Raw genomic sequence first — 27715 nt, 5'->3', positions numbered from 1 at the left:
TTAGAAGCAATAAAAGGATCTGTGTGCTCCTTTCCTCCCTTTGCCTTAGCCACTGTTTCCTACCGTCTCCTATCCTTTTTCTACCGTAATGGTTTTATGGTGGCTGGAATGAGTCCCAATGCCATTTGAGGCAAAGAAATTGATAGAAATGGAGTTTAATACTCTTCCCATTTGTTGAGTACTAAGTCACATTCCTGATGCCTTAGGCATGGTGAGGTAGGATAAGGATTCATGTGTACATGTATGCATGTTTTGTGGTATCCTAGGGCTGTTCCACATTCAACTGTCTGAAGTGAGATTTGGTGCAGTACAAGCACCTGATGAGTGGGCAGGATGTGGAAATTAACCATGAGCAGTATATTCTAATCTCATTTCTCCTCTCCCCTATGTGATCTGGACAAGCAAGGAGAGGAAGAGAAAATGAGGAGGGAATGAAGGAAATGTGAGGATCTCTTGTACATCACGTGAGGAGTGAAATGTTTCACCTCTACCACCCTACTTAAAAAAACAAATCTTGTTTTAGAAGTGGACAGTATTTGTTCTTGTTAAGTTTAGTTTTCAGCCCGAGTCCTCAGCTTTTAAAAACTGTTGTATATTTGCTAGCTTCAAAATATTTCTTCAGGATGAACAAATGTGACACTACTTTTCTTGGAAGAAATGTATTGCTATTATTACTAAGTAATAAAGAATTTACTGAAACTTTTATTTTAGGTATTGTCCTTCATGCAAAAACGATTCTAATGAAGTTATAAAGGCTGGAGAAAAACTCAAACAGAGTAAAAAGAAAGCAAAGATGCCATCTGCCAGTTCTGAAAGACAGAGAGACTGGGGCAAGGTAGAGTGTGTTACAATTTAAAAATAGCTCACCATTCATGCATGTGTTGCATGTCTAACTATGTGTATGCATTGCACAATATTCAGTACAGGATTGAACAGACTGTAAAGAAATGTTGAATCCTGTACACTGTCTACTGAAAGTTAAAACTTCTAAAGAATTATTAAGATTACTAGAGGTAAATAAAGACATTATAATTAATTAATTAAAACATCTGTTGACAATGTTAATATTAATATATTTTGAAGTGTTTACTATAATGGTTGGATGTCTTGATATCTGCATCAGCTTTTATAAATTATTTTAAATATTAGAAAATTCATTCTCTCAACTGTGTTTTTTAGGGCATGGCTTGTGTTGGTCGCACTAAGGAATGCACTATTGTCCCTTCTAATCACTATGGTCCTATACCTGGTGTCCCTGTTGGGACAACCTGGAAATTTAGAGTTCAGGTATGTTTTTTAATTTGCAATTGAAATAAATCAAAATAATAGGTATGTCTTGGACACAAAAATATTTGTGTATTGGTAATTGTCATATTCACTAAGAATAAAGATGGAGAGTGTATTTTAAATTCTAATATTCAAAATACTGCCAATTATAGTGGATTTGAAAATACAACTTAATTCCAATTGTAAACATAGTACTTACTATTTTTAAAGGGGAACCTGCTATAATTAGGATGGACTTATATCTTGTGTGTTAAACTGCCAACCGAAATAAATAGAGGAAGCTGAATATTTTCAGAAGTCTAATGCTATGGAACATGAACCGATCTACTCCACTTATGGATATAGATTATAGCATTCAGAAAATATTTATTGTGTCCAATGGTGTCTCTAATGCTTATTAACTGGTCAGGATCCCCACTGACAGCTATTGTGCAGGTGCAATATAGTTCCTGTTTCAGTGCATACTTCTCTTCCAATGTGTTGCGGTACCAGGCTTGGTGCTAGTTTGCATGTTATCCATACTTAATACAGGAAAGAAATAAGATTTTACTGAGGGTTCTAAAGTTCTGGTGGGGTTGGAACCTACTGTTCCCAAGGTAAGAGCCACCTCTGATTGTATCACTATAAATTGATTACCTGTTCCTTTTAGGTCATACACAACTGGCATCAGTACCTTCCTTTAGGCTGATGAATAGTATTGACTATTGAAAGAAGTAGTCCACCCAGCTATGTCCACTTCTTGCACTGTCCCTTCCATTTTCTGTCTCAAATGTTTCTCAGGCCATATGATAAACTATATTGGAATGTAATCTATCAGAAAAACAATCTTTTGTGGGGGAGGGTAATTTTCCCAATCCTTTCACTTTGTGGCTATACAAATACTGTGTCAGCACAAAGGGGGCAGGAATGAACAGTGTGGAGAAGAACATATTTCAGGATTATTCTCATCATAGCCAGAATAGCCAGAGACTTTTTTCCCCGTTGGGGAAGAAGGGCATGACAATAACCAAAAGCCTTTTCTAATGTGTTTTCTGGCATCTTCATCCCACACATTGCCTCCAGAGAAAGTACATATAAACCCCCTTTCTTTTCTTATGGAAAATTAATATCTGAATAATTTGGGGGTTGGTATGACATGCAAGTCTTCAGGCTAAAATGGTCAATAGCAGAGGTTTTACCCCTTACCAACAGTTTTTAGTTTCTCCCTTAATAGAATTCACAGTGAAACAGCTGAATACTAAACAATATCCTTGGATCTTATCTTACTTTGGTGCTAATGTGAGCACTTCCATCAATACAGAGAATAGCAAAGCAAATTAATTTCTTAATGTAAAATTGCAGTGTTACTGTCAATTATTAATTGATTTTTCTCACATCTACTTGTTTGAGAAAATTAATGCCTATTCTTATCTATCCTTTATCTCAAGACCTCTGTATCAAATTTTATTGTTACTGGATCAGCCAGTATGAGCAGGAATAAAGGTTAGGATTTCACCTCTTTAAGGATTCCATTAGTGAAATAGATCAAATAGATACCAGAATTTCCAAGTGCTGATTGCAAACAGGACTATAAGTAAAGAGGTTTGGTTTTCTCAGAAAATTAAGCAGATAAGACTTATAATGTAGGGTGTAAATATTAGAAGAATTATTTGTACATAATTATTTAATAATGGCTATGTATTAATTACATACTTTTTGAAAAGATCAATATTTTTCTGTGTAAAACGTTACACTTTTATTTCTGACTCAACTGTTCTTTTGTATGAAAATGGATTCTTAGCAGATTTATGAGAATTTAGAAGGAAAATATTGTAAATGCTGTCTCATGGTTTTCTTCCTTTTTTCATGCAACAAGCTTCTTAAGAATATGTAAATGTGGTGTATTATATATTATGTTTAGCCATGTAGTTCAAAAGCTTACAAATCTCTTTTTCCTACCAGGAAATTGACTTAGGACTGTTTCTGGATACAGCATCCAGAGGACAGAAATCTAAATTTTAAGTCAAATTCCACATACCTCATGAAAATGAAAGAAGGAATGAATGAAATTACCGTTAATAGAATGCGAGAAAACAGAGCCTGTGCTGTTCAACATGTTTATAAATGGTCTGGAAAAGTTGAAAAATGACTCACAGTTAAGTCACAATGCTAAGTAAAGATGAGGGGAAAAAACCTCAGTTTCTCATAGCCGATTGTACCGGTTTGGCCAAATTTAGAAATATATCCTCTGAGAGAAGGCACAACCACCCCTCCCCCACCAGGTTCAGGAAAAAAAAAAATTTCCCTAGAAGGAAAGTGAAGAAGATAAAACTATTTATTTAACAAACACCCGGGAAAGGAAAATAAGGTTAAATGGTAAAATCTTTCACTGTGGAGGAAAAACCTGGGAAAGCGTTAGAGTCCTCCCTTTGGTCTCCTCGGAGCTGGGGCTTGACCCAGGGCCAGGCCCTCTGTGCCCGGTGGAAAGTCCTCCCGATGTACTCTGAGGTTGAAAGCAGTCCAGTAGGAAAGGGAGAAAATCCGGAATTCCAGAGAAGGAAAAGCAAAGTCCAACTCTCAGTCTCTCTCTGGAGAACGAGAAACTGACAACAACTGGCCAAAAGCTGACTGGAAAACAGCAAGCCGGGTGCTTCCTCGCTCCCCTGCCGCAGCTGGGGGGAAAAAAACCTGCTATCTTTATATGACCTTGAACGAGCTGCAAACTGCTTTGAGAAAGTTTTGCTCAGTTTTTTCCTCTTCCCCCTCTCAGGCTCAGTTTGGAGGCATAGAAAGGCACAAAAATTAATTTCTGGGCATAGGCAGCAATATGGGATACACATCATAAGGTCACCCCAAGACACCGATAAAGGGCTTTCAGCTAATTATTATCATTTAGGAAACAGAATTTGTAATAGGTAATTTTTTAATGGCATTTTTCTGCTCAGTAATGGTCAGAAACATAAATCAACTGTTAGGAATTATTAAGTGTAGCGGGGGGGAGTGTCCCGGGAGCAGGGGAATCCAGCCAGAGTCACGACACGAACACCGATACGATTTGAGCATCGTGCTCCAGTTTTATTGTTCTCTTACACCGTTATACTTTTTCCAAAGTTCACGCCCCTTTCCCATGAGAAAGCCTCTAAGCAGCGGTGGAGCTGACCAATGTATGCCTTTTCTCAAGGCTGTTCAAGGCTGCTGGCTAGCAGGTGCCTAGCAAGCCTATCTTCAGCCTGAGGCCCTGTCAGGGTTACTTCTGCAACAGCCCTGGGATGCCCAAGCCCTCCTGGGGTATCCTATATTCCACAAGGAATCCCTCTACAATTAAGAAAATAAGATGCGAGCCAATATGATTATGAAGAACAAGGATGCTTAAAGATATGGAATAGCTTTCATACAAAACATGTATGAAAGATGCTATACTACAGAGGTCTATTAAAATTGAAGAAGGTGAATAGGGAACAACTGTATGTACTTTTTTGATGCAAAACGAGGGGCCATCAAATGAAATGATCAGTTGCTAGATTAAGAACAAATGTTCAATACTGTGAACTCTTTCCTTTAGGACATTGTGAAAGCTTAGTGTGCAAGAGTTCATAACTCAAGTAGATAAATTAATAATCATTGTCTGACTTTTCTTCCATGAAATGCAAAGATTATGCCATTGGCCCAGGAAATCTAAGCCACACAGAGCTGGAAACTGAGAAAATTTACATGTAAATATCATTGTGCACTTGATAGTTTTCACACTGATCGGATATCTGCTTTTATTCATTGTCAGAGACAGAATATTTGGCTAGCTGGAACTCTGGTTTGATGCAGCTTGACGACTCATATTCTTATGGCAATATAAAATCTTATAAAATTGCATAAAAGTGTGTGGGGAAGTAGAGGGATTGGGCAGAACTGGAAAAAGAGAAAATGTTCAGAGATGAAGACGGGCTGTAAATGTGATTGTATTTTCCTGAGCTGGTTAACTTTTAACAATACTTGACATAATTTTCACAAAAAAATTTTGCTCACTATGATCTTTCTTGCATAATTATTTACACAAATTTAAAATACTACTGAATTAGAAGATAATATGTATCTTCTTAGAGTTGGTCTAAGCAATTATGAATCTGGTCTATAATGTTGCTTATAGCAAGAATTATGAAGACTTTTTACTAAGGGGCAAAGTCTACCTATTCATCTTTGTATCAGCACTGTTCTATACTGTTGTTTCTTTTCATTGGATGTCCTTTCTTTTGTGTTTTTTTTTCCTTAAAAACACTCAAACAATCAAATCATAAAATTATTTCCTTTCATGTCAATCCTGTTACACAAGCATACTTATAGAAATAATTTTTAAGCAGAAAAATTATAGCAGAAGGCCAGCTGTTTCAAAAAGTTATTTTAAAATTTGTTCTTTTTTAATACTTGAGGTGAGTGAAGCAGGTGTTCACAGACCTCATGTTGGTGGAATTCATGGACGCAGTAACGATGGAGCTTATTCACTTGTACTAGCTGGAGGATTTGAAGATGAAGTGGTATGTCATTTAGTCAAATCACTAATATACTATTTTAAAGTTTATAACAATAAAGAGTGGTGTCTGTTGCTGATCCTAAAATTAATACTTATGAAAATATGAGTATGCAAAAATTGCTGCTACCCAATATCTTATTTTCTCTGTGTTACTATTTTTAGAATAATTTTTAAAAATACTTTTTTCTTAAATAATATTCTTAGTCTCATATTAATTATATATGAATTTAAAAATATTTATGGAAATCAAGTTTCAATGGGATTATATAGTCAGAATTTATTATCATTTGAAATCTTCTATCTCACAAGTCACAAAACAACAGAATCATTGAGATCAAAAGGGACCTTTTGAGAGGGTCTAGTCCAATATCCCTGCTCAAGCAGAGTTACTTAGAGAAGGACTGTGTCTAGTCAGCTTTTGAATATATCTATGTATAGGAACTTCAATCTTTCTGGGCACCCTGTTTCAGTTTTCAAGCACACTCATAGTAAAAAAGTGTTTCAGACAGAACCACCTGTGTTTCAGTTTGTGCCCATTGCCTCTTGTCCTGTCACCTGGCACCACTGAAAAGAGCCTGGCTCTGCCTTCTTTGCACCCTCCCTTCAGATATTTGTACACATTGATGAAACTTCCCCCCCGAGTCTTCTCTTCTCTAGACTAAAGTCCCAGGTCTCTCAGCTTTTCCTCATATGTGAGGTGCTCCAATCCCTTAATCATCTTAGTGGCCCTTTGTCAGGACTCCCCCCAGTATGTCCATGTCTCTCTTGTACTGAGGAGCCCAGAACTGGACACAGGAACTGGCCTCACCAGTTCTGAGAGGAAGAATCACCTCTCTCCATCTGCTAGCAACACTGTGCAGCCCAGGATATCATTAGCCTTTCTTGCCACAAGGATATGTTGCTAGCTCACGGTCAACTTGGTCTCCACCAGGAATCCAAGGGCCTTTCCTGCCAAGCTGCGTTCCAGCTGTTGGGCCCCCAGTGTGTACTGGTGCCTGGGGTTACTTTCCTCCAGGTGCAAGACTTATTATTTCCTTTTGTTGAACTGCATGAGATTGCTCTCAGCCCATTTCTCAAGTCTGTTGAGATCCCTCTGAATGGCAGCACAACCCTCTGATATATTAAGATAAACAGAGTGCCCAATCAAAATTTATAAAGAAATAACATTTATTATGAGACTGAAATATCGGTTTCAAAAGCCACGATCGAGAAAAGCAGCACCGAGCCCGGGGTCGGAGCTGGGTGAACACGCATAGATCTGATCTCTATCGCACCAGACCTCCCAAGTTCACGACTGCTGCTTCGGCTGGTCCCTTCTTATACAGTTTTTGGGTAGAGTCCGAATTAATTCTATTCTTCTTGTATTCATGAAGTTTTCTTGTCCCGGAGTTGGGCTGCACAAAGCCTTTCCTGGGTCTGATGAATTGTCCATCCTGGGTGATGAGTGGGCCATTTCTGGTGATGGATGGGCCATCTCTGGTTCTTGGAACAGTTATTTTTAGTTCCCGGAATGTCTGATTCCTTATCAGATGCGATGTAGATATCAGAGTGTGGTGATCAAGTCGTCATGGTGCAAATGTCTCGGTGATAAGATCCAACCCCACCTAGGTGAAATCCTCACTTATTGTGAGAGAACTACTTTTGGTGTTGTGAAATTTTTCTCTCAGCCAGGATTTTGAAACTGGGTCTCTACATGGTCTGATTACATTCCAGTTTTATACATAATAGCATGAATTACATACTTTATTTATAACAATTCCCCCCCTTTTTTATATGAAAACATTAATTCGTGTGTAGCGGGGGGGGGGGTCCCAGGAGCAGGGGAATCCAGCCAGAGTCACGATACGAACACCGATACGATTTGAGCATTGTGCTCCAGTTTTATTCGGTTACACCAAGTTATGCTTTTTCCCAAAGTTCACGCCCCTTTCCCATGAGAAAGCCTCTAAGCAGCGGGGGAGCTGACCAGTGTATACCTTTTCCCAAGGCTGTTCAAGGCTGCCAGCTAGCAGGTGCCTTGCAAGCCTGCTTTCAGCCTGAGGCCCCATCAGGGTTACTTCTGCAACAGCCCTGGGATGCCCAAGCCCTCCTGGGGTATCCTATATTCCACAAGGAATCCCTCTACACATCTCCCATTTTCTTTTTGGGCAACCCAGGTCTGGTCGATGATTTTTCGCAGCCCTGCTTTAAGGCAAAAAAATACACCCAAGTATTATTAAACCTAATATAACTACAAATATCAATCGGCAGCCTTCTACTACCAAGGTACACAGCCATCTGGTGATACCCAGACCCTTAAGCCAATCTCCAATCAGGTCGTCTGTCTCCTGAAAGATGTGTAGGCCCCTCTGGAGGTTAGAGAGGTGCTTGTGAATTGGGACAGAGTGGTCAGAAAGATTCATACAGCACATACTCTGGAACTCTTTGCAGCCGTGGCTGTGAGCTAGTAGTAGAAAATCAAGGGCTGCTCGATTTTGTAATACTGTATGTCTAACACTAGTAACATCTACGCTTAACTCACCAAGCATCTGCGAAGTTATGTTTAACTTATCCCTCTCCCAGCAAGCAAGTTTATGCAAAATAGCATGAGCCCTGGCTGCCAAAACACCAGGTAACAACATAGATGCTAGCCAAATTGACTGCCTTCACTTGATCTAAATGGGTGGACAGCTGATTGAAAATGTCCGCTAATGTTCCTGTCTCCAGACAGTCAAAAAACAATTTCTCACTCTACCTCTGTGTCTGGTGCTATACCCAAAAATTTATGCAACTCTCCTTCTTGGTTTCGCCTTTGGAGAGGGTTCCCCGACACCCACTACAAGTCACTAGCAACCACCTAGGGCAGTTGTTAGATTCACCCCAGGGTCTCGTTATCTCTCCTGCTACGGAGAGTGGTGGATCTGGCAAGTCCTCAGCTCCTTCAATCAGCCACGTCTGCAGCCTCTCCCAAGGCTTCTTGGGATGGAGGTCCCAGAGTTCCAGCTGTTATGGTAGTGGCATCACTTTCCTCAGGAGCTGATGCTGACTGCACCTTCTGGCTTCGGGGTCCTGTAGCACGGCACCACTTGCTGGGCACCCCTCTGGTCAGTGCTGCGGCGATGAATTGTCCCTGTTGTTGCAGGACATTCTGCAGTGTTGCAGTAAAGGCAGCTGTTTGAGATGACTGTTCCGCACGGGTAGCACGTATGAGCATCTCGTCTACACCTGCTCCTTGGGGCAGCGTGGCAAGAATTGTCTTAGTTTGCCTATTAGCATTTTCAAAGACAAGTGTTCGGAACATTTGCTCTTGGAGCTCTTCAGAGAGCTCAGTTGCATCCTTTAAGGCTGCTGACAAACGGTCGATGAACTGACCATATGGCTCTGACAGCCCCTGTCGGACTGCTGCATACCGGGGAGACTTCTTCTTTTCAGGTACTGACAACAAGGCTTTGTGGGCAAGAGTCTGTGACAACTGACGGATGACTACGGGCATGGTCAGCTGTGTTACTGTTGTCCCGTAAGCTCCGCTCCCAGTTAGCATGTCAGCTTGGAGTGCATACAGTGGGTCTTGTGTGTCACCTTGATGTTTGCTAGCTTCTTCTTGTGCTAGCTGCTTCCACGTTCGCTCCCAGAGCAGGAACTAAGAAGCGGTTAACAACAACAATTGTGCGATGCTGATGTAGTCCTTTGAACACAGGACATCTGCTGTAAAGATAGACTGCAAAATGCTTTGTGTAGATAAGTCAGCAAGCTTTTTGATTACTTTTTGTATCAGTTCTTGATGTTTCTCCCCGTCCCGGGGCTGCTTCCGGGCCACCCCGGCCGGCTTTGGTTTTGCAGGAGATGAAACCGCAGAAGCCGCGCTGCTGCCGGACGTCCCGCTGTTTGGCGGGGGGGGGGGGGGGGGTTTACTCTCTGCCGCTTTTGGCTGGGTTTTAGGACCTCTCTGTTGCTCTGCCGCTTTCGGCAGGACAGCAGGACTGCCTGTGTTTCCTTGGCCCGTCTGTGCCCCGCCCCCTGAGTCGGGCGGCTCTGCTCCTTCTTTCGCAGCCATTTCTCTCTCGGTCGTCGGAGGGAGAACATCCTGCCCTGCTGAGTCCAGCAACTCCCGCAGTGAGCGGACGGGTGCTGCTGTGCCTTTAATCGATCTTTTCGCAGCCAGCCCGAAGAACCGTGCTACCCTGGACTCCGCTCCGGTCTCTGGCCGCCGCTCCATAAGACCCCCGTCTGTTCCTTTCCCAGAGCTGCTACTCCCTAAAGCCTCTATGGCAGCCGCAGCCACTGTCCTCTCTGTGTTCGTCTCTGCGAGAGTGCTAGTTACTGCCCTCCAGGTTAAGCCGAGGGCTTTAGCTTCTTTAGCTTCCTTTCCACCCTCAATCGTGGACAGCCACAATTTATATCCAACTTCCCCCCACGCTTCGACTGAGAACAAACGCGAAGTGTATTCCACACACCCATGTTCCCGGGCCCACGTAATGAGGGCATTCAGATCTCGGTCTTTCACAATCTCACCTCTCCTAGAGAGTAGGCTAGCTAGGAGTCGAGTCCCCGCCTCATAATCCATAGCTTCCGTGCTGCGGGTATTCGCTCGGGCGCGCGAAAATACGGTCTCCGGCCACTCAGCTTCGAGGTTTAGCCCCCGGCTTTACTCGGCTTCGGGACTTATCCTCCAGCCTTCTATTCTGCTTCGAGACCGGGCCCCTGGCTTTACTCGGCTTTGGGGCCACCCGCTCTGGTTCCCCTGGCTCCGCCGCACCGATACGATGAAATACGGAGTCACCGCATTGAAGCGAACCTGCCTGAAGCAAAACTCACCCGGGTCCCTGCCGTTCGGGCGCCACGTGTAGCGGGGGGGGGGTCCCGGGAGCAGGGGAATCCAGCCAGAGTCACGATACGAACACCGATACGATTTGAGCATCGTGCTCCAGTTTTATTATTCGGTTACACCAAGTTATAGTTTTTCCCAAAGTTCACGCCCCTTTCCCATGAGAAAGCCTCTAAGCAGCGGGGGAGCTGACCAGTGTATACCTTTTCCCAAGGCTGTTCAAGGCTGCCAGCTAGCAGGTGCCTTGCAAGCCTGTTTTCAGCCTGAGGCCCCATCAGGGTTACTTCTGCAACAGCCCTGGGATGCCCAAGCCCTCCTGGGGTATCCTATATTCCACAAAGAATCCCTCTACATTCGTGCTACCTTTTGTTACTTAAAAATAGAAATACTATCATCAAATACTTACTACAAACATAAAGGTATGAAAATTCAAACAAAATAATTCTTTTTAGTCATAGCTATTTAGTTTTTCTTGTAACTCTAGCTTTTCCTCCTTAATCTGCTTTTCAAACTTTATCAGAACCTTGGAAGCTTTACTATTTGCTTCTTCTTTTAATTCCATGATTTTAGAGATTTTATTGTTTTTGCCTAATCCTCCAGCAGCTAGTTCCGGGTCCATGGGCATCGCAGCTATTTGCATACCTTGTACTACTGAGTGTATTAATCTAATAAAACATGGTATCATGCAGGGTATGAATATCACCCCAGCCATTGAACAAAGTATGAAGAATGCTGCTTTCTTCCACCATGTACCATCAAATAATTGTTCCCACAAAGATGCTTGTAAGATGGAATTCCATTTTTGGACTGGAACATGTGCCACCTTTTTGATCTCAGCTGCGAGGTCCCTGATGGTCTCTCCATAGTCATCAATCTCTATGCAGCATTCTGATTCATTGAACTTGCCACAGACTCCTCCTTCCTCAGCTAACAAATAGTCTAATGCAATTCAGTTTTGGTACACAAAAGCCTGCATCTGAGAATGTTGTTTAGCTAACAGTTCTAGTGCATCCGAGGTATGATTTGAAACCACTTCTACTACAGCTTGGAGCCTTATGAGCCGATTGAGTAAATAGACAGGGGTTCTATACCCCCAGCTCCCATCCTGTGCCCATGTTGCTGGGCCATAATATTGGATTATTCTTTCTGCGGGCCATTCTTCTTCACCCCATTTTTGACTCCCACCTGCTATAGGTAGTGTTTTCTTTATCCCCCTTTTCTTTCAGCTTAAGGTTTCATATAGAGGGGCTCCTAACAGGCCACTTTCTGATCTGGGGAGTGTAAAGAAAGAAGGTCAAATCATACCTAGAGTGCATGAACCTTTCCATTTGCTGGGCAGTTCGCTGTATGCCTTTTTGCCACATATCCAGTATATACCATCAGGGGCTTTCCATTTTATTCTTGTATTTTCTGGTTCTTTCCAATACTCTTTTAAGTCTTCTAAGGATTGGTAAGGGTTAGCTCCGGATTGCTTGTACCAGCAAAGGTTAACTCGACTATTCCAATCACAATTTGCTTTTCTTTCTTGACTCCAATATCCTGCAGGGGGTTCTGGTTGCCAGATTTTACTTTTGTTATTTGAATATATTGCTAGGGTGGATATACATGGGGTGTATCCCACAACCTCAGTATATTCATTTCCTTCCCTGCTGATGCAAATTATTCCTATTACTCGTTGGTCTAGAATCCAGCCTTCAGGACTCTGTGTAGTCTTTGAGAACTGATTTTTATCTCTTTTTAGAAGTTATTCTGGAGCTAAGCCTTCACCCTTCCAAAGCCATTTTTCTGCTGATTTTAGCCCCCCACATATCCAACAGTTGGATAAACCTAACTCAGTAGCAATTTCTTACATCAGGTCTATGAACAAGTTAGTGTTAGGGGCTGGCCATTCCCAATCATACTGCTTTTCTAGTAAGTCGTATTGTTTGCTTAATGCCAATAGTATCTCTTGTTCTATTCTCTTTTTTCTTATTTCTGATTCTTGTCTCTTAAGGTCTAATGCTACCTGTTTCATAGTGTGTTCTGGGTCCATGCCATCCTTGTTCTTAGAAAAGCAAAAGGTGTTATCATATTGCAAGCATGCCCTGTCATCATTTTCCTCAAGGAGGTCTAGTATAACTGGTTGTCTCGGTTTTGAAAGACAGGTGTCTGCTAAGGAAGGCAGAAGCCCCCCTTGAAGTGGCAGATATAACCCCTTTTCCCTCTAAGTTATTATATTTTGAAATCAAGGGCCTTTAGGCAAAGATGTGGGAAATAGGAATAACAGTTCTTTACTATATATATATATATGTATATAACCAGTCAAACAAAACAACAACAACTATGGCAGTAACAGCAAACACAAACCCAGTCCCAGCCTTCTCAGCTGTCAGGCCCTTTCCCCTTGGGTGCAGTTCCGCTCGCAGCCGGCAGGGGTGCTGGCGGCTCCCGGTGAGCAAGGCAGGTGCAATGGTTCCCCCGCGGCTGCAGGGGGCGCTCCGGAGCAAGCTCGGGAGCACGCGGCACTGGTGCCTTAGGATCCCGGGAAGGGATGGAACAAAAGCTTCACAAACCCCTGGGCAGCCGATCCCGGACTCTTAGGAACAGCAGGCTGGAACGGCAGGCTGGAACGGCAGGCTAGAGCGGCAGGCTAGAGCGGCAGGCTAGAGCGGCAGGGACGAGCACAAATCCCGGGTGGCAGGCGAGATGTATCCAGATGGGAAAACCCCACGGAGGCCCAGGCAGGCAGGGCGAGCAGAGCTACAGTGTAGCGAAAGCTCGAAGCAGCAGCAGCGGGGCAAGGCAGCCACAGCCCGGCCTCCAGCAGGGCAGGGAAAGCGGCTTTTGGGGTCCCGGTGTTGTTTCCAGCAGGAAGAAAAAACGGCCGAAAGAAAGAAGCAGCAGCTCCTTTCTCTGCAGCTTCTCTCTCCGGACGCTCAGAGCGAACTGACCCCACACCCCGGTGTAGACAAAGGAGTAGCCAGGCCCGCCCCACCCCCTTTTTGTCTTTCTTAAGTACAGCTATTTGTCCCCTAGCAACATGCATATGGGAGAAAATTCCTTTAACAGGAAAAAAAACTAAGACTAAACTAAAACCCCAACACTGGTTCATTGCCGAGGGGTGATCTGTCTTCGTACCTTAAATTTTTCCCCACCCAGTAAGTTTTTCCATCCATCATGCACATGCTTAATTTTGAATTATCATAACATAATTTGTTGACTTGAGAATAGGCTACGAAGATAGATTTTTTCTTCCCTCCACCCCATACAGTATGATTACAGTGGTCACAGATTGAAACTGGCATTTGGTCTATATTTCTTTTATGTCTCCTAGAGTATTTGTTTCTGTTTTTGAAAGGAGGAGCTTCTGACTTCCTTTTCTTAAACCTTGCATTTCGAGATAAGCATTTAATTCTTCCTTTAAATTCACAAATTTGAAATCGAGTGCCATTCAGATCACAATGTTTGCTATTTCTCTTGCAGTTCTCTGGGCTCTGATGTGTCTCCTGTTCCTTTAGGAGGACCTGCTGACACAGTTCACAAAGACTGCCAGCTTTTCGGCCTTCTTTGGGGGACAAACCCTCTAGTGGTGTATTAAGTGTTAGGCATATGGTCAGGCTCAGAACCATCAGGAACCCCCATAGGTGTATCCCTCTGCCTTTGCCTTCGCCCACTGGAGTGCAGCCAGTGGTGAGGTAAGCCATCTTCTCGGCAGCAGGAATACTCTTCTGGAGTCCTATGGCTGGACCGAATAGCATACCTTCTCTTATATACGTTCCACCTAGAGAGCTTTATTGTGTCTGATCCGCAAGGTACTTTGATTGTTTTCTGGCACTCGACTGTTAGAATTTCTGCTTGTGCATCCAATTTTCCCCTGACCCCGTATTTATATATGGTGTACCACTCAGGGGAGTCTAGTTCCAATTTCCCTACATTAGTAGCAAGGGTTAAGTATTGGCTAGTCAGGTCTTGCTCCTCCTCTAAACACTTTGTACACAGGCCTCTGGGCCTATCCCCTCTGCGACAATGAACAACCCAAATTTCGTTACAATATTCACACTTGAAAGAGACAAAGGGATAACATTCACAACCAATTACATTACAACTTATCTGATCCCTTCCGGTCATTTGTTGGGTCTGTGAAATTTTATTTTTAAATCTCCTGGTGAAGAGGTGATCCTCCACTCAGGTGTTCCTTCCTGGACTTCGATTTTCTTCACTCGAGAAGCGTGCGTCCAGCCTTTCTCTGCCGTTCGAATTGCTGTGTCTGTAGTGAGGAGGACAAGAAATGGACCGTCCCAGTGAGGAGTGAGAGGGGTTTCCTTCCATGTTTTTATAAGAACTTTGTCCCCCGGCTGTATCTTGTGGATAGCAAATCCCAGGGGAAAATGTTGTGTCACCAGCCCCCGTTTCCTTAACTCCTGTAAATTTTTATTGATTGCTGTCAGATAAGGATGGATTTGTCCATCCTCTATCCCTGGATGCCCTACTGGCATTCCGTGTTCATAAGGCATCCCATACAGCATCTCAAAGGGTGACAGCCCTGTCTCTGAGTGGGGCATAGTTCGGATGTTTAGGAGGGCTAAGGGAAGACACTTTATCCAGGACATTTTTGTTTCTAACATTAATTTTGATAATTGTACTTTTAGAGTTTGGTTCATTCTCTCGACCTGGCCTGAGCTCGGGGGGTGCCAAGTGGTATGATATTGCCATCGAATCCCTAGTGCCTCAGTCAATTGCTTAATAATTTTAGAGGTGAAATGTGTCCCTTGATCCGAATCTATGTAGTCTATTATACCATATCGGGGTATAATTTCTTCCAATAATATCTTTGAAACTGTCTGGGCTGTTGCCCTTGAGGTAGGGAAAGCCTCCACCCAGTGGGTTAGTTTATCAACTAATACCAACAAATTTTTATATATTCCGACTTTAGGAAGCTCAGTAAAATCTATTTGGATCCTTTCGAAAGGCCGATGAGCAGCAGGATAACTTCCCAGTACTGCCTGCCGGGAGTTAGCCCGGTTTATTCTCTGGCATATCATGCACCCCTGTACCTCCTGCTTTGCTAATTCATAAATGCCCTTACGTCCGAAAAATTTTAAAAATTGTTCTGCTAGGGCCCTTGCCCCCCAATGAGTTTGCTGGTGTAGTCTTTTTAGAATTTTCCTACTATATTCCTTTGACAGTAGCTCCCTCCCATCAGGTAACCTCCACTTACCTTCTTCTTGTTTTGTTCCGATTTTTAGGTAATCTTCAATCTCCTTTTTGGAGGGTTGTGGGGGGTATTCTTTGGGTTCTCCTTGCTCGACCTCCGGGGTACTTACCTTTAATAATGCTGCATTTTTTGCTTCTTTATCAGCTAAATTATTTCCTCGGGTCCGGAACTGCATCCCTGTCTGGTGTCCCTTAACATGCACTATTGAGATCGCCTCTGGCTCTCTGACAGTTTCTAGGATCTGTTTTATTATTTCCCCATGGATTAATCCTCTCCCTCTGGTGTTAATTAGCCCCCTCTCTTCCCAAATTTCCCCAAAAGTGTGTACCACACCAAATGCATACTTGGAATCTGTAAAAATAGTTCCCTTTTTTCCTTTCAATCCTTTCAGAGCTCTTAACACTGCATACAATTCACATGCTTGAGCTGACCAACTAGCACTTAGAGGTCCTGAGTCCACCACTTCTCCTGTCTTTCCATCTATCACCGCATATCCTGACTTTCTTTTACCTTCCACTACTCTTGCTGAGCCGTCCACAAACCATTTCTCTCCTCCTTCCAGTTCTTCTTGCTCCAGATCCGGTCTTATCTTTGTTTGTAGTTCTACTATTTCAGCAGAATTATGAGTTGGTGTCTCTGAGACCCCCCCCCCCCCCCATACAGAAACGGCAGGGTTTTGTGCTGTAGTTGTCCGCAGTTCTAAATCATGAGAATGGACCAATATTGCCTCATATTTCAGGAGCCTAGCATCAGTAAGCCATTTATCAGCTTTTTGTTGCAGCAGGTTCCTGACACTATGAGGAGTATATACAATTAAAGGTGCCCCAAAGGTCACTTTTTTTGCTTCTTCTACCATCAGTGCCACAGCTACTATTGCCTGCAAGCATGTAGGCCATCCTTTGCTTACTGGATCCAACAGCTTTGACATATATCCTATTGGTTTCTTAACTCCTGCCCAATCTTGAGTTAAGACCCCATGGGCAGTGTGGTTGCTGACATCCACAAATAATTGAAACTGTTTCTTCACATCTGGAAGACTCAAGACTGGGGCTGTTATTAGGGCCTCCTTTAATTCTTTAAATTCTTTTTCATCTTGCTCTGTCCACTTTATCCTGTCGGTGATTAGTTTCTCATATAGAAATTTCACCTTCTCACTATAGCTCTCAATCCATTGTCTGCAGTACCCTAGGAGTCCTAGTAACTGCCTGATTTCTCTCTTTGTACCAGGCGGAGGCAGAGCCACAATACCTGCTACCCTTTCAGGATCTAATTTCTTTTTTCCTTTCGTTAGCCAATGTCCCAGGTATTTTACCTCGGGTTCAGTGAACTGAAGTTTTGACTTGGAGACTTTTAACCCTTTGTCCCCTAGGAAGTTTAGCAACTTTATAGTGGCTTCTCTTACATCTTTTTCTGTTGGTCCAGCTACTAGCAAGTCATTTACATACTGGAGTAGCTTGGTTCATTGAATAGGTTCAAATTGGCTGAGCAATTGTTCAAGAGCCTGGCCAAACAGGTTCGGTGAGTCTACAAACCCCTGAGGCAAGGAGGTCCACCTGAGCTGTTGTTTCCGGTGGGTCTCAGGATCTTCCCATTGAAAAGCAAAATAGTCTCGACTTTCCTCTGCTAGAGGACAAGTCCAAAAGGCATCTTTTAAGTCTATTACACTATACCAGGTATCTGAGGGGGAGACATGACTTAATAAAGTGTATGGGTTAGGGACTGTGGGGAATAGTGTTTTAGTTCTCGCATTTACTGCTCTCAGATCCTGTACAAGTCTATAACTGCCGTCTGATTTCTGTATTGCCAGAATAGGAGTGTTATGTCTGGACATACAAGGCTCCAGAGTCCCTTTCTTTATTAGTTCATCTATCACTGGTTTCAGTCCCTTTCTCCCTTTTACAGGGAGAGGGTATTGTTTAACTCTGATCGGGTCTTCTGGTCTTTCAATTTCAATGTGAATGGGTGTCATTTCTATTTTGCCAGCCTCTCCTTTAGTATACCAGACTTTTGGATTAACCTTATTTTCATCCTCTATGGTTAGTTTGTATAAACTCACCATAAGCTGTGACTCTTGAACAATCAAGCTTACCTCCAAAGCCACCATCAAATCTCTTCCCAACAGATTGTAGTCTGCCTCTTCAACCAATAACACATTCCCTAGGCATATCCTGGTTTCAGATTCAAATTCTACATCTTTAATAACCGGAACTTTAAAGGGTTCCCCCTTTGCCCCGACCACTATTTGAGTATCTTTACTTTTTTTACGTCCGCTCGGCAGTTGCTGAACCGTGGTCTGTTCAGCTCCTGAGTCTACTAAAAAAAATTAGTTCTTGCTTCAGGGGTCCGACTTTTAATTTTATCAAGGGCTCTCTGGATGTTCTGGACCCTAGATTGAGGAGCCCCTGACACCCCTAATCCTCTTGAAAGATTTTTTCATCTTTCATCCTTTTCCTACAATCCTTCTTAAAATGCCTCTCCTCCCACAGTAAAAGCACTCCAGAAGGTTTCTCCGGCTGTCTTGGTTCTGTTGCGGGGGAGGGACCCGGTTCCTCTGAAGCTTGGAGCCCTGTCCTGGGCTTACTGTGTCCTTTGGGCGTTCCTGCTTCTGCACCTCCCTAACTGCTGCCACTAGCGCCTTCGCTTGTGCCATTTGTTTTTCCTCATCTCTCCTCATGTACATCCGCTGAGCTTCTCGGAGCAACTCCTGTAAATTCTTCTCCTGCCAATTATCAATTTTCTCAAGTTTCCTCCATATGTCCTCCCAGGATTTTGCAACAAATTGTGTTTTTAATAGAACTTCCCCAATCGGTGAATTAGGGTCAGTCCCTGAGTACATTTGTAAATTTCACCTCAATCTTTCTAGCCATTCCGTGGGTGTTTCATCCTTTCCCTGGCATTCCCCAAACACTTTACTCAGATTCTGCCCTCTGGGTACTGCCTCCCGTATCCCTTGTATTACTATGTTTCTCAGATCTATCATGTTTCGTCTACCATCCCCCGTCTGAGCATTCCACTCCAGGTCTTGGCTTGGCCATTTCTGACTGCCTGGTGTTCCCTGTGGATTCCTGTGTTCCCATCCCCGTATCCCTGCTTGTTTAATCATTTCCCGTTCCTCGGTGTTGAATAGGGACCTTAGTATTGCGCATATATCATCATATGAATATATACTGTTTCCCAGAAATTCATCCAGCCGGTCTGCCACCCCTAGGGGATCATCCATTAATTTTCCCATCTCTGTCTTGAAAGCCCTCACATCACCCGTGTTAATGGGCACGTTTACGAACCCTATAACACCTGGTGCAGTTGGCACCTCTCTCAGGGGAAGCAGCTTATGCTTTTCTCCCTCCCCCTCCCCGTGATCTCCGCTGGCTTTCTTTGCTTGAAAACGTGTTCTGCTGGAAGGGGGGGAGTAGGCTCCCGGTGTGGGGGTGGGGGGATTTTCATTTCCCCCAGGTGGCGGTGAAGGCAAGGGTTGGAGCTGGGGATAAATTTGTGATACCGGTACTTGTCCCGGTATCGCCGCGGCACCGTCCATTTGAGGAGCTTGTGCCGGCACGGGTGGGTGTGGAGGGACCAAATATGGGGGCGGGAGGTTGTCTAAGGGGTCCCATGTCCCATTCAGGGTGGCAGGCCCCTGTTGTATTTTTATCGGGAGTAGCTCGGTTCGAGCAGACGCCCACATCTTAGCATATTCTTCCTCCTCTTTTCCCGGTGGAGTCCTAGTATTTATATAATTACTTAAAGCTTGGCACATCCACTTTTCGAAAGTGCCAAAAATAGGCCAAATTACATGTTCCCTGATTTATTTGCCCTCCCATACTTCCATACAGAAATAAACCATTTTTTCCTTGGATTTATTTCTCCTTTCAGGACAGTCTCCCCAGTGCTCTAGTATCCAGCCTAAGGGACTATCTCTCGGGATTTCAGGTATCCCTTGTTCCTTCCCACCCCCTGAATTTTTTTGGGGTTTTCTCGGGATTTTACTCGTTTTCTGTCCCATCTTAAAGAAAGAAAGAAAAAAAAAAATTACTTCGCTAGCGTACCTTACCTGGATTTTGTGAAGGGTCCTCTAAATTTCCGAATTCGGTACAGTTTTGAATTTGTATTTAATTTGTCACCGGTCTAGTAGCCCTCGCAGGGGACCGCCCTGGGGGTTTTCCTCCGGTAACTGCTCTCAAAATACTGACTTTTACCTGGACTATAATATGTCCGAGACTAGGGGACTTACCAGTCCTTGAACTCTATAAAGGACGTACCCTTCCCCCTAGCCGTCCACGGCTGATCCCCCGAATTTCTTGGTTTATTCAGGCTTGACATGTGGAAAAGAATTAGGTTTTTCTTTCGCTTCCCCCGTGACGGACCTCTTCCCTCACCGAAGAGAGGAACTGCGATCTTGGGGTCCGCACTGGCTTCGTGATAATATCACATCTCGCACACGCTCGGCCGCTCCCACTCAACCACGCAATACTTACGGTCCATTTTTCCTGCGTGGATTCTTCGTGCACGTAGATTTTTAGGAGTGAATTACCCTGCCGCGGCTTTGGGGATCCCACCCTGGGTCCCCCCCGAGTTCCCGGAGAGCTCATTTTATTTCCTTTTCTCAATCGAGGTGCCACTTTAAATTAGGTTCATCGATCCGATTGGTCCGCGGGGTCCCTTGTCCGGCCAGACCGCTAGAAAAATTAGCGGGGCACCTCCTGGGAAAAAAGGGGTCCGCGGTACCCCAAATCGGATCACGTCAGGGTCACCAAACTAAGATAAACAGAGTGCCCAATCAAAATTTATAAAGAAATAACATTTATTATGAGACTGAAATATCGGTTTCAAAAGCCACGATCGAGAAAAGCAGCACCGAGCCCGGGGTTGGAGCTGGGTGAACACGCATAGATCTGATCTCTATCGCACCAGACCTCCCAAGTTCACGACTGCTGCTTCGGCTGGTCCCTTCTTATACAGTTTTTGGGTAGAGTCCGAATTAATTCTATTCTTCTTGTATTCATGAAGTTTTCTTGTCCCGGAGTTGGGCTGCACAAAGCCTTTCCTGGGTCTGATGAATTGTCCATCCTGGGTGATGAGTGGGCCATTTCTGGTGATGGATGGGCCATCTCTGGTTCTTGGAACAGTTATTTTTAGTTCCCGGAATGTCTGATTCCTTATCAGATGCGATGTAGATATCAGAGTGTGGTGATCAAGTCGTCATGGTGCAAATGTCTCGGTGATAAGATCCAACCCCACCTAGGTGAAATCCTCACTTATTGTGAGAGAACTACTTTTGGTGTTGTGAAATTTTTCTCTCAGCCAGGATTTTGAAACTGGGTCTCTACATGGTTTGATTACATTCCAGTTTTATACATAATAGCACGAATTACATACTTTATTTATAACATATATCAAGTGATATACTTCAAGTTCTGTCCTGGTCATTGCTTTTACTGTTATCAATTTAGATAGATGCCTCCTCTTTTGGAGTCATAATACCTCTAAAGTTAAATACATCAATTTTAATTTTAAAGAGGTCAGGAAAAAAAAAAAAAAAAAAAAAAGCCTGTGACTTGGACATACAAGAGAGACATAATGGAGCAAGTCCAATGGAGGGTCACCAAGCTGATCAAGGGTTTGAAACACATGACATACATGGAGAGAACTGGATTTGTTCAGCTGTAAAAAATAGAAGGTTCTGGGAGGTCTTATTGCTGTCTTCAGCTATGTATTGGGAGCACATAGAAAAAACAGACAGACTTTTAGAGGTGCACAGTGGAAGGATGAGACACAATGGAGACAAGTTGGAATATGGAATATTCCAGTTAGGTATAAGAAAAAAAATTCCTCATACACTAGGACAGGGGCCTGAAGAAGTTATGGGATCTCCATGCCTGGAGATATCCAAACCTTGACTGGACAAAGCCCTGAGCAACCTGCTCTAACTACATCTGTTTTGAGTGAGGGTTGGACTTAGACACTTAAGGAGGTCCCTTCCAGCCTAAATATTTTGATAAACTCTATGAAATAAATATATTTTTAAGAACATTTTACTGTATATTTATAGTCTCTTTCAAACCTGCCAAAATGCTACCTCTTTAATGTTCTCTTTTTGAACAGTTTACCATTGGGGTAAGAGTAGTTTCAAAGATATACTTCAGGAAATAGCATTCACTGTTTGACTTTCCAGTTTTGTCTTTTTTATTATTCACATTTGGAAGCTCATGATCCTGCAAACATTGACTTGTGAGGGACATTGCCCACCTGAAGGTTTGGAACACTTGGTAATAACAAGTTGCCTCAATACAAGATTGGGCCTCAAAATTGAAAAGGAATAAGGTTGTACTTTGAAAAAGTAATATTATGTCAAATAAAATTTAGCTTCATATGTAAAATATTCTTACATACAATTTTGTATGTGAATATCTCTCTTGTGAATGTTTAACCTAGTATTTTAGTGACAAGTACTTCCATTACTTCCATTACCTGATTTAAAATTCATTAACTATAGTACTTAAATTTAGTGTTGGTTATGTTAAAACTGCAAATCTTCTGATGGTCCTCTTGATACTTAACTATAATGGGCATATTATCTGAGAAAGTGCAAGAATTATTTTTGTGAATCTGAAAGTAAGATTTTTTTCAGAATGGATTAACATTTGTAACCCAGATATTAGTTACTTTGGGCTATTGCAAAAGATATTTTCATGAACTCCATGGTTAAATGATTTTAAAGTATTTCTTTATCAAACAGTGGCGGAAGATATTTTACTTTTTCCTTGAGTTGCAAAATTGATATCCTAGTTGTTGCCACTGTTTCTGAGTTTGACTCAAAAACTATGTTTACTTTCTTTGTGTATAAATTTTGAGATACATAATTCTGCTGTATTGAGGTAGTATTATTAAGATGTTAATTTTCATTCAGTGTTGTTCAGATTTTCAAAGTCTGTTTCTCCACTAAGTGGCTTTTGCATATACAATCATATAGTGCCTCAACACTGAGATTGAGAATGTCTCAGATAGTGGTATCTGCTGTGATCACTCACGCTCTGAAGATTCTGAGTATATATAAATATATACATATATATTTTTTAGGGCAATTATAGTGACTCAAATGTGACTCCAAATTAATATATTTGTTTCTTAGATTTAAAAAAAAAAAATCTGTGTAAATCAAATCTAGTGCCTAGAATATGAATTAATAAACTGCTTTGTAAAACAGTCCACCATCCATTTTGGATAGTCTTTGTATCCACATCAATCTTGTGTTTGGGTAATCAGTTCCAATGTGTCAGCATGGTTGTCTTCTACTTCCTTGACATTGTACAGTTACAGCATTAATAATATTTAGATCTCTAGATTTGTCTGGAGCTTTGTACTAGTTTGAAAACAAAACAGTGGGAGATCGCAAGTCAGAATTATAATTTAATAGGAAAATTAAAATAAATGCAATAGTGCAAGAACACTGACAGAGTCAGGATACAACCTGACACCCTGTTAGTCAGGGTGGTGGTAGCAGTCCAGATGAATTAGTCCTGTTGAAACAGTGATCCTCTAGAAAAAGAATCTGGTCTTTACCTGAAGGTCCAGTGGTGTAGCTCTTGTCCTCAGAGTCCCGTAGATAAGGACTGTTCATGCTATTCCAAACCCCAGATTATATCCAGATGGGAATGTTTGGCTCCTCCCCCTGGGCAGAGCATCTCACAATGGGTTGATGTAATTCTGAGTCATGCAGTGGGTCCTTGATTGCCCATTAAACAGAAATAGCCTCCTCCTCCGGAGTTACCAAGGATGAGTCATGGTAGGAGATAACAAACATTGCCTCACCTGCTTTAACAGCTTGTGAAGATGATAATAGAATACATGCTTTTGGTTACATCTTATACTGTAACCTAGGACAAGCTTATGATGACCCAGAATCTCTGAACTATTGCTTAATGTTTATTCCTTAATGAAAATGATAGATCAGTTTTATTAGTCCCCAAGATATGTTGCCAAGACTGATTGTTTGTTGAAATTATTTTAGATACAAATGATGTGTCAATAAGAGCTTCAGGTTTGAGTCAACAGTTGTTATATCCAAAGGTCTGCGTAAACTGCTAGTCAAAATGGAATGTATGATCTGTATCTATGCTAGCTAGATACCTACATCATCTGGATCCAATGTGAGAACTGGTACTGATGTGCTAGGTACAAAGGAAATGCTGTATCACACATAAATGTCTTGAAATATGCCCTGCTGACTGTTGCTAAAAGTACAAGTCCTTTGAGATGTTCTAATTTCTGTTAATATTGCTGAGGATCCAAGATCAGAAACTCATTAGAGTCATTCTACTGAGAATCTGTCTAGCCTGAGTCATCTGAACTGATTATGGAGCTGAAAACCTGATAGTTGTTATCCAGTTTTATAGATGCTGTCATGGTTCCAACATCTCTTAATTGCCATGCTGAGTGAGCACCTATTATTTTGGAACTAGTGTTCCAATGTGAGACACTTAGAGTGATCTCTCTCCTATGGGGATAGCCAGCAAGCATCTTCCCATCCATTTAGATTTGTTATGTTTCCTCTTTCCACCTCTGATATTAACATTATTTTGTTATTTGGTATTTTTAAAATTCATACTTTCTTGTTACTGGCATTTCAGATTCTTAGGCAGACTATTTTCTGTTCTGCAATAGCCTCTTCTCCACCTTCCTTTCCATATTGTTCCAATATTGTTGTTACCTTTCAGTTTATACAAAATGCTAATATAAAAAAAAATCTCTTTCTTGTATCATTTTGTGAAATCTCTCCTTGTCTCCTGATCTTCAAACCCCTCATTGTCTCCTTGTCTGTACTTGCATTGTGTTGAAGATTACATTCACAGCCTGAAAAACCCTATTTTATTGTTTCAAATAAGAGTCTTATATTTAAACCTTGTCTTGGATTTAATAGCCTCTTTTTTTTAAAAAGATTTTATTTTGTGATACTAAAGAAACTCTTAACCTTTAATCATATAATATTTTTTATATTGACAGATGCAGGCTTTTGTGCATATATGAGACTAAACAAGTCATAGAATCATAGAATGGCTGAGATTGGAAGGGACCTCTGCAGCTCATCTGGTCCTGACCCCCTGCTCAAGCAGGGTGACCTAGAGCTAGTTGTCCAGGACTGTGTGCAGATGGTTTTTGAATATCTCCAAAAGAGAGGTTTCTCAACCTCTCTGGTCAACCTGCTCCAGTGTTCAGTCACCCTCACAGTAACAGTTTTTCCATATGTTTCCATTTGTGCCCATTGCCTCTGTTCCTGTCACTGGCCATCACTGAAAAGAGTCTGGTTTTGCCTTCTTTGTACCCTCCATTAAGGTATTTATATACATTGATAAGATCCTGCCTCAGCCTTTTCTCTAAACTGAACAGTCCTAGCTCTCTCAGCCTTTCCTCATAGGAGAAACACTCCAGTCCCTTCATAACAGAGAGAATAGCATAGATGATATTGGATTTCTTTAGATGCTGGGAAACCTGAGCAATGTAGCATCAAACAGACCTCCAATCCACATGTAGTACACCATACAGACACTGTCCATAGAAGAGATTCTCCCATTTTGGTCATTCAAGCTATTATAGGATTTTCTTATGAGGAAACAACTCCATGATTTTTTCCTGTTAAAACAGAAACTATGTTCTCATGAGAACTTCTTGCTGCTTTATTAGATAGGGGCAAGGCCATCTAGGTGGCGTAATAACCAGTACCAAGTGGGAACTGTCTGAAGTCTCCTTTGTTACAATGTGCTGTCTGAGTTCATCCTTCATCCAAGGGATTTATGCAGCACAGCACAGGCCTGGGCCTACCCAGATTAACTGCTATGTGGATCACTAACTCCTAGATGTACAGTGATCTTTCAGTCAGGTTCACCACACCTTCTTTGCCCCAAAGGCACATTTCTGACTCATGTTCAATTTGGTGTCCACCAGGACTCCCAGGTCCTTTTCTGCCAATCTGCTTTCCAGCTGGGCAGCCCTCAGTATGTAGTGGTCCATGAGATTGTTCCTCCCTAGGGACAGCACTGCACTTCCCATTGTTGTCCTCTCAGCCCATTTCTCCAGTTTTCAAGGTCTGCCTAGAAGGCATCACAACCTTCTGGAGTATCAGCCACTCCACCCAGTTCATTATCCAGATCATTAATGAAGATGTTAAAGATGTTGAAATCTGAGCATACTACAGTGATGCCTTAAGAGGCCTCCTAGACACAGAGACTGGACAGGAGTAAAAGAATAAAATAGGTATTTATTTGAAAGGCCTTCAAAGGTACACCCTGGGAGCCACAGGCTATTGCCAAAATAGAACCCAAGATGGACGACAGGTCACAAGTTCTTCACATTTTTATAGGTTTGGTTCATTTGCATATCAGGGTTAATTCTCCAATTAAAGCTTCAGTTCAATGATGTAATTTCCTCTCCGCTTTCCCCCCTGTCTTGGGGTGACTTTATGATGTGTATCCCATATCGCTGCCCTATGCCCAGAAATTAACTTTGTGCCTTTCTATGCCTCTAAACTGAGCCTGAGAGGGGGAAGGAAAAACTGAGCAAAACTTTTTCAAAGCAGTTTGCAGCTTGTTCAAGGTCACACAGAGATAGCAATTTATTTTTTTTCCCAGCTGCGGCAGGAGAGGGAGGAAGCACCCGGCTTGCTGTTTCCCGAGTCAGTTTTTTGGCCAGTTGTTCAGCTTCTTTTTCTCCAGGGAGAGACTGAGAGCTGAATTTTTTTTTCCCTTCCCTGGAATTTTGGATTGTCTCCCTTTTCCACTGGACTGCTTCAATATTAGAACACATCGGGAGGACTTTCCACCGAGTGCAGAGGGCCTGGCCCTGGGCCAAGCCCAGCTCCGAGGAGACCAAAGGGAGGACTCTAATACTTTCCCAGGTTTTTTCTCCACAGCGAGAGATTTTATTATTTAGCATTATTTTCCTTTTCCCGTGTGTTTGTTAAATAAATAGTTTTTATCTCTTTCACTTTCCTTTGAGGAAAATTTATTTTCCCGAACCTGGTGGGGGAGGGGTAGTAACCTGCCTTCTCTCAGAGGATATATTTCTAAATTTGGCCAAACTGATACACCCCCTTAGAAGCTCTTTAGATTATACTTTTTGGGCCTAGGATGGTCTGGGTGACCTTGGAGTGCAGGCCCAGAGAGGCTTTTGTTATGTCTACCCAGCCTGAGAGAGCAGAAACCAACAGGCCACAAGAAACTTCAGAGTTACACTCTAAGCAGTACAGGATTTGAAGAACACAAAGGTCAAGATCTAAGGCATCATTTCCCCCCTTTAGAGGCTTGACAAGGCCTCTACCTTGTCTAGACTCTATTCCAAATATTCTAATATCCACTAATAATATGTCTAACAGCAGTATATATCTATAAACAAGAATTATGATTACAATCATTATAAACAATCTGTGAACTAGGGACAGTTTGGTAACCATGAAACCAGGGCATGGAAGATACAATCAGCTTTGAATGTTATCCAATGTAAGATCTAAGTTAATTCTCAAATTGTAAACAAATTTTGTTGATCTTTTCACTTCAGTTCACATGTCAATTATTAGTTTTGTATCCAAATGAATGTCTTTGGATATACTTTGGACAAGAATCATATGCAAAATTTAGTTCCAAACCTGAGCCAGGGTTACCAACTGTGTAGATAATAAGCACAAGAAAAAATCATTTAAACTACATCATCTTCGTTTGTATCGGTCCCTGTTTTCTCAGTTGTTTCAGGAGCAGAAGCCTTCTTAACTCTGGAGTAGCGAATCCAGGGTCCTTTGCCAGCGACTTTGACTGTGGTGACGGTGGTCAGCAAAATCTGGAGTGGTCTTCTCTACTTGGCCTGTAGAGGATCATTGTCCCACCACTTGACATAGACCCAGTCTCCAGGCTGGAAGGGATGTGCAGGGGTGTCCAGTCCTATGGGT

General features: G+C 42.4%; 1 protein-coding gene across 1 annotated transcript in view; it reads left to right on the top strand.

Moving 5' to 3' along the window:
* LOC309584632 (E3 ubiquitin-protein ligase UHRF2-like) overlaps positions 1-27715 on the top strand; it is a 377453-nt gene that overhangs the window by 286642 nt on the left and 63096 nt on the right. Inside the window, exons 7-9 of the mRNA XM_082300767.1 lie at positions 712-835; positions 1180-1287; positions 5688-5792. Coding sequence (XP_082156893.1) covers positions 712-835; positions 1180-1287; positions 5688-5792 — 337 coding nt within the window. The remainder of the gene's footprint in view (positions 1-711; positions 836-1179; positions 1288-5687; positions 5793-27715) is intronic.

Source organism: Coloeus monedula (assembly GCF_965178545.1).
Source record: "Coloeus monedula genome assembly, chromosome: W".
Classification (NCBI taxonomy): Eukaryota; Metazoa; Chordata; class Aves; order Passeriformes; family Corvidae; genus Coloeus; species Coloeus monedula.
The sequence above is the reverse complement of the archived record's forward strand: the minus strand, read 5'-3'. Positions and strand labels throughout refer to the sequence as shown.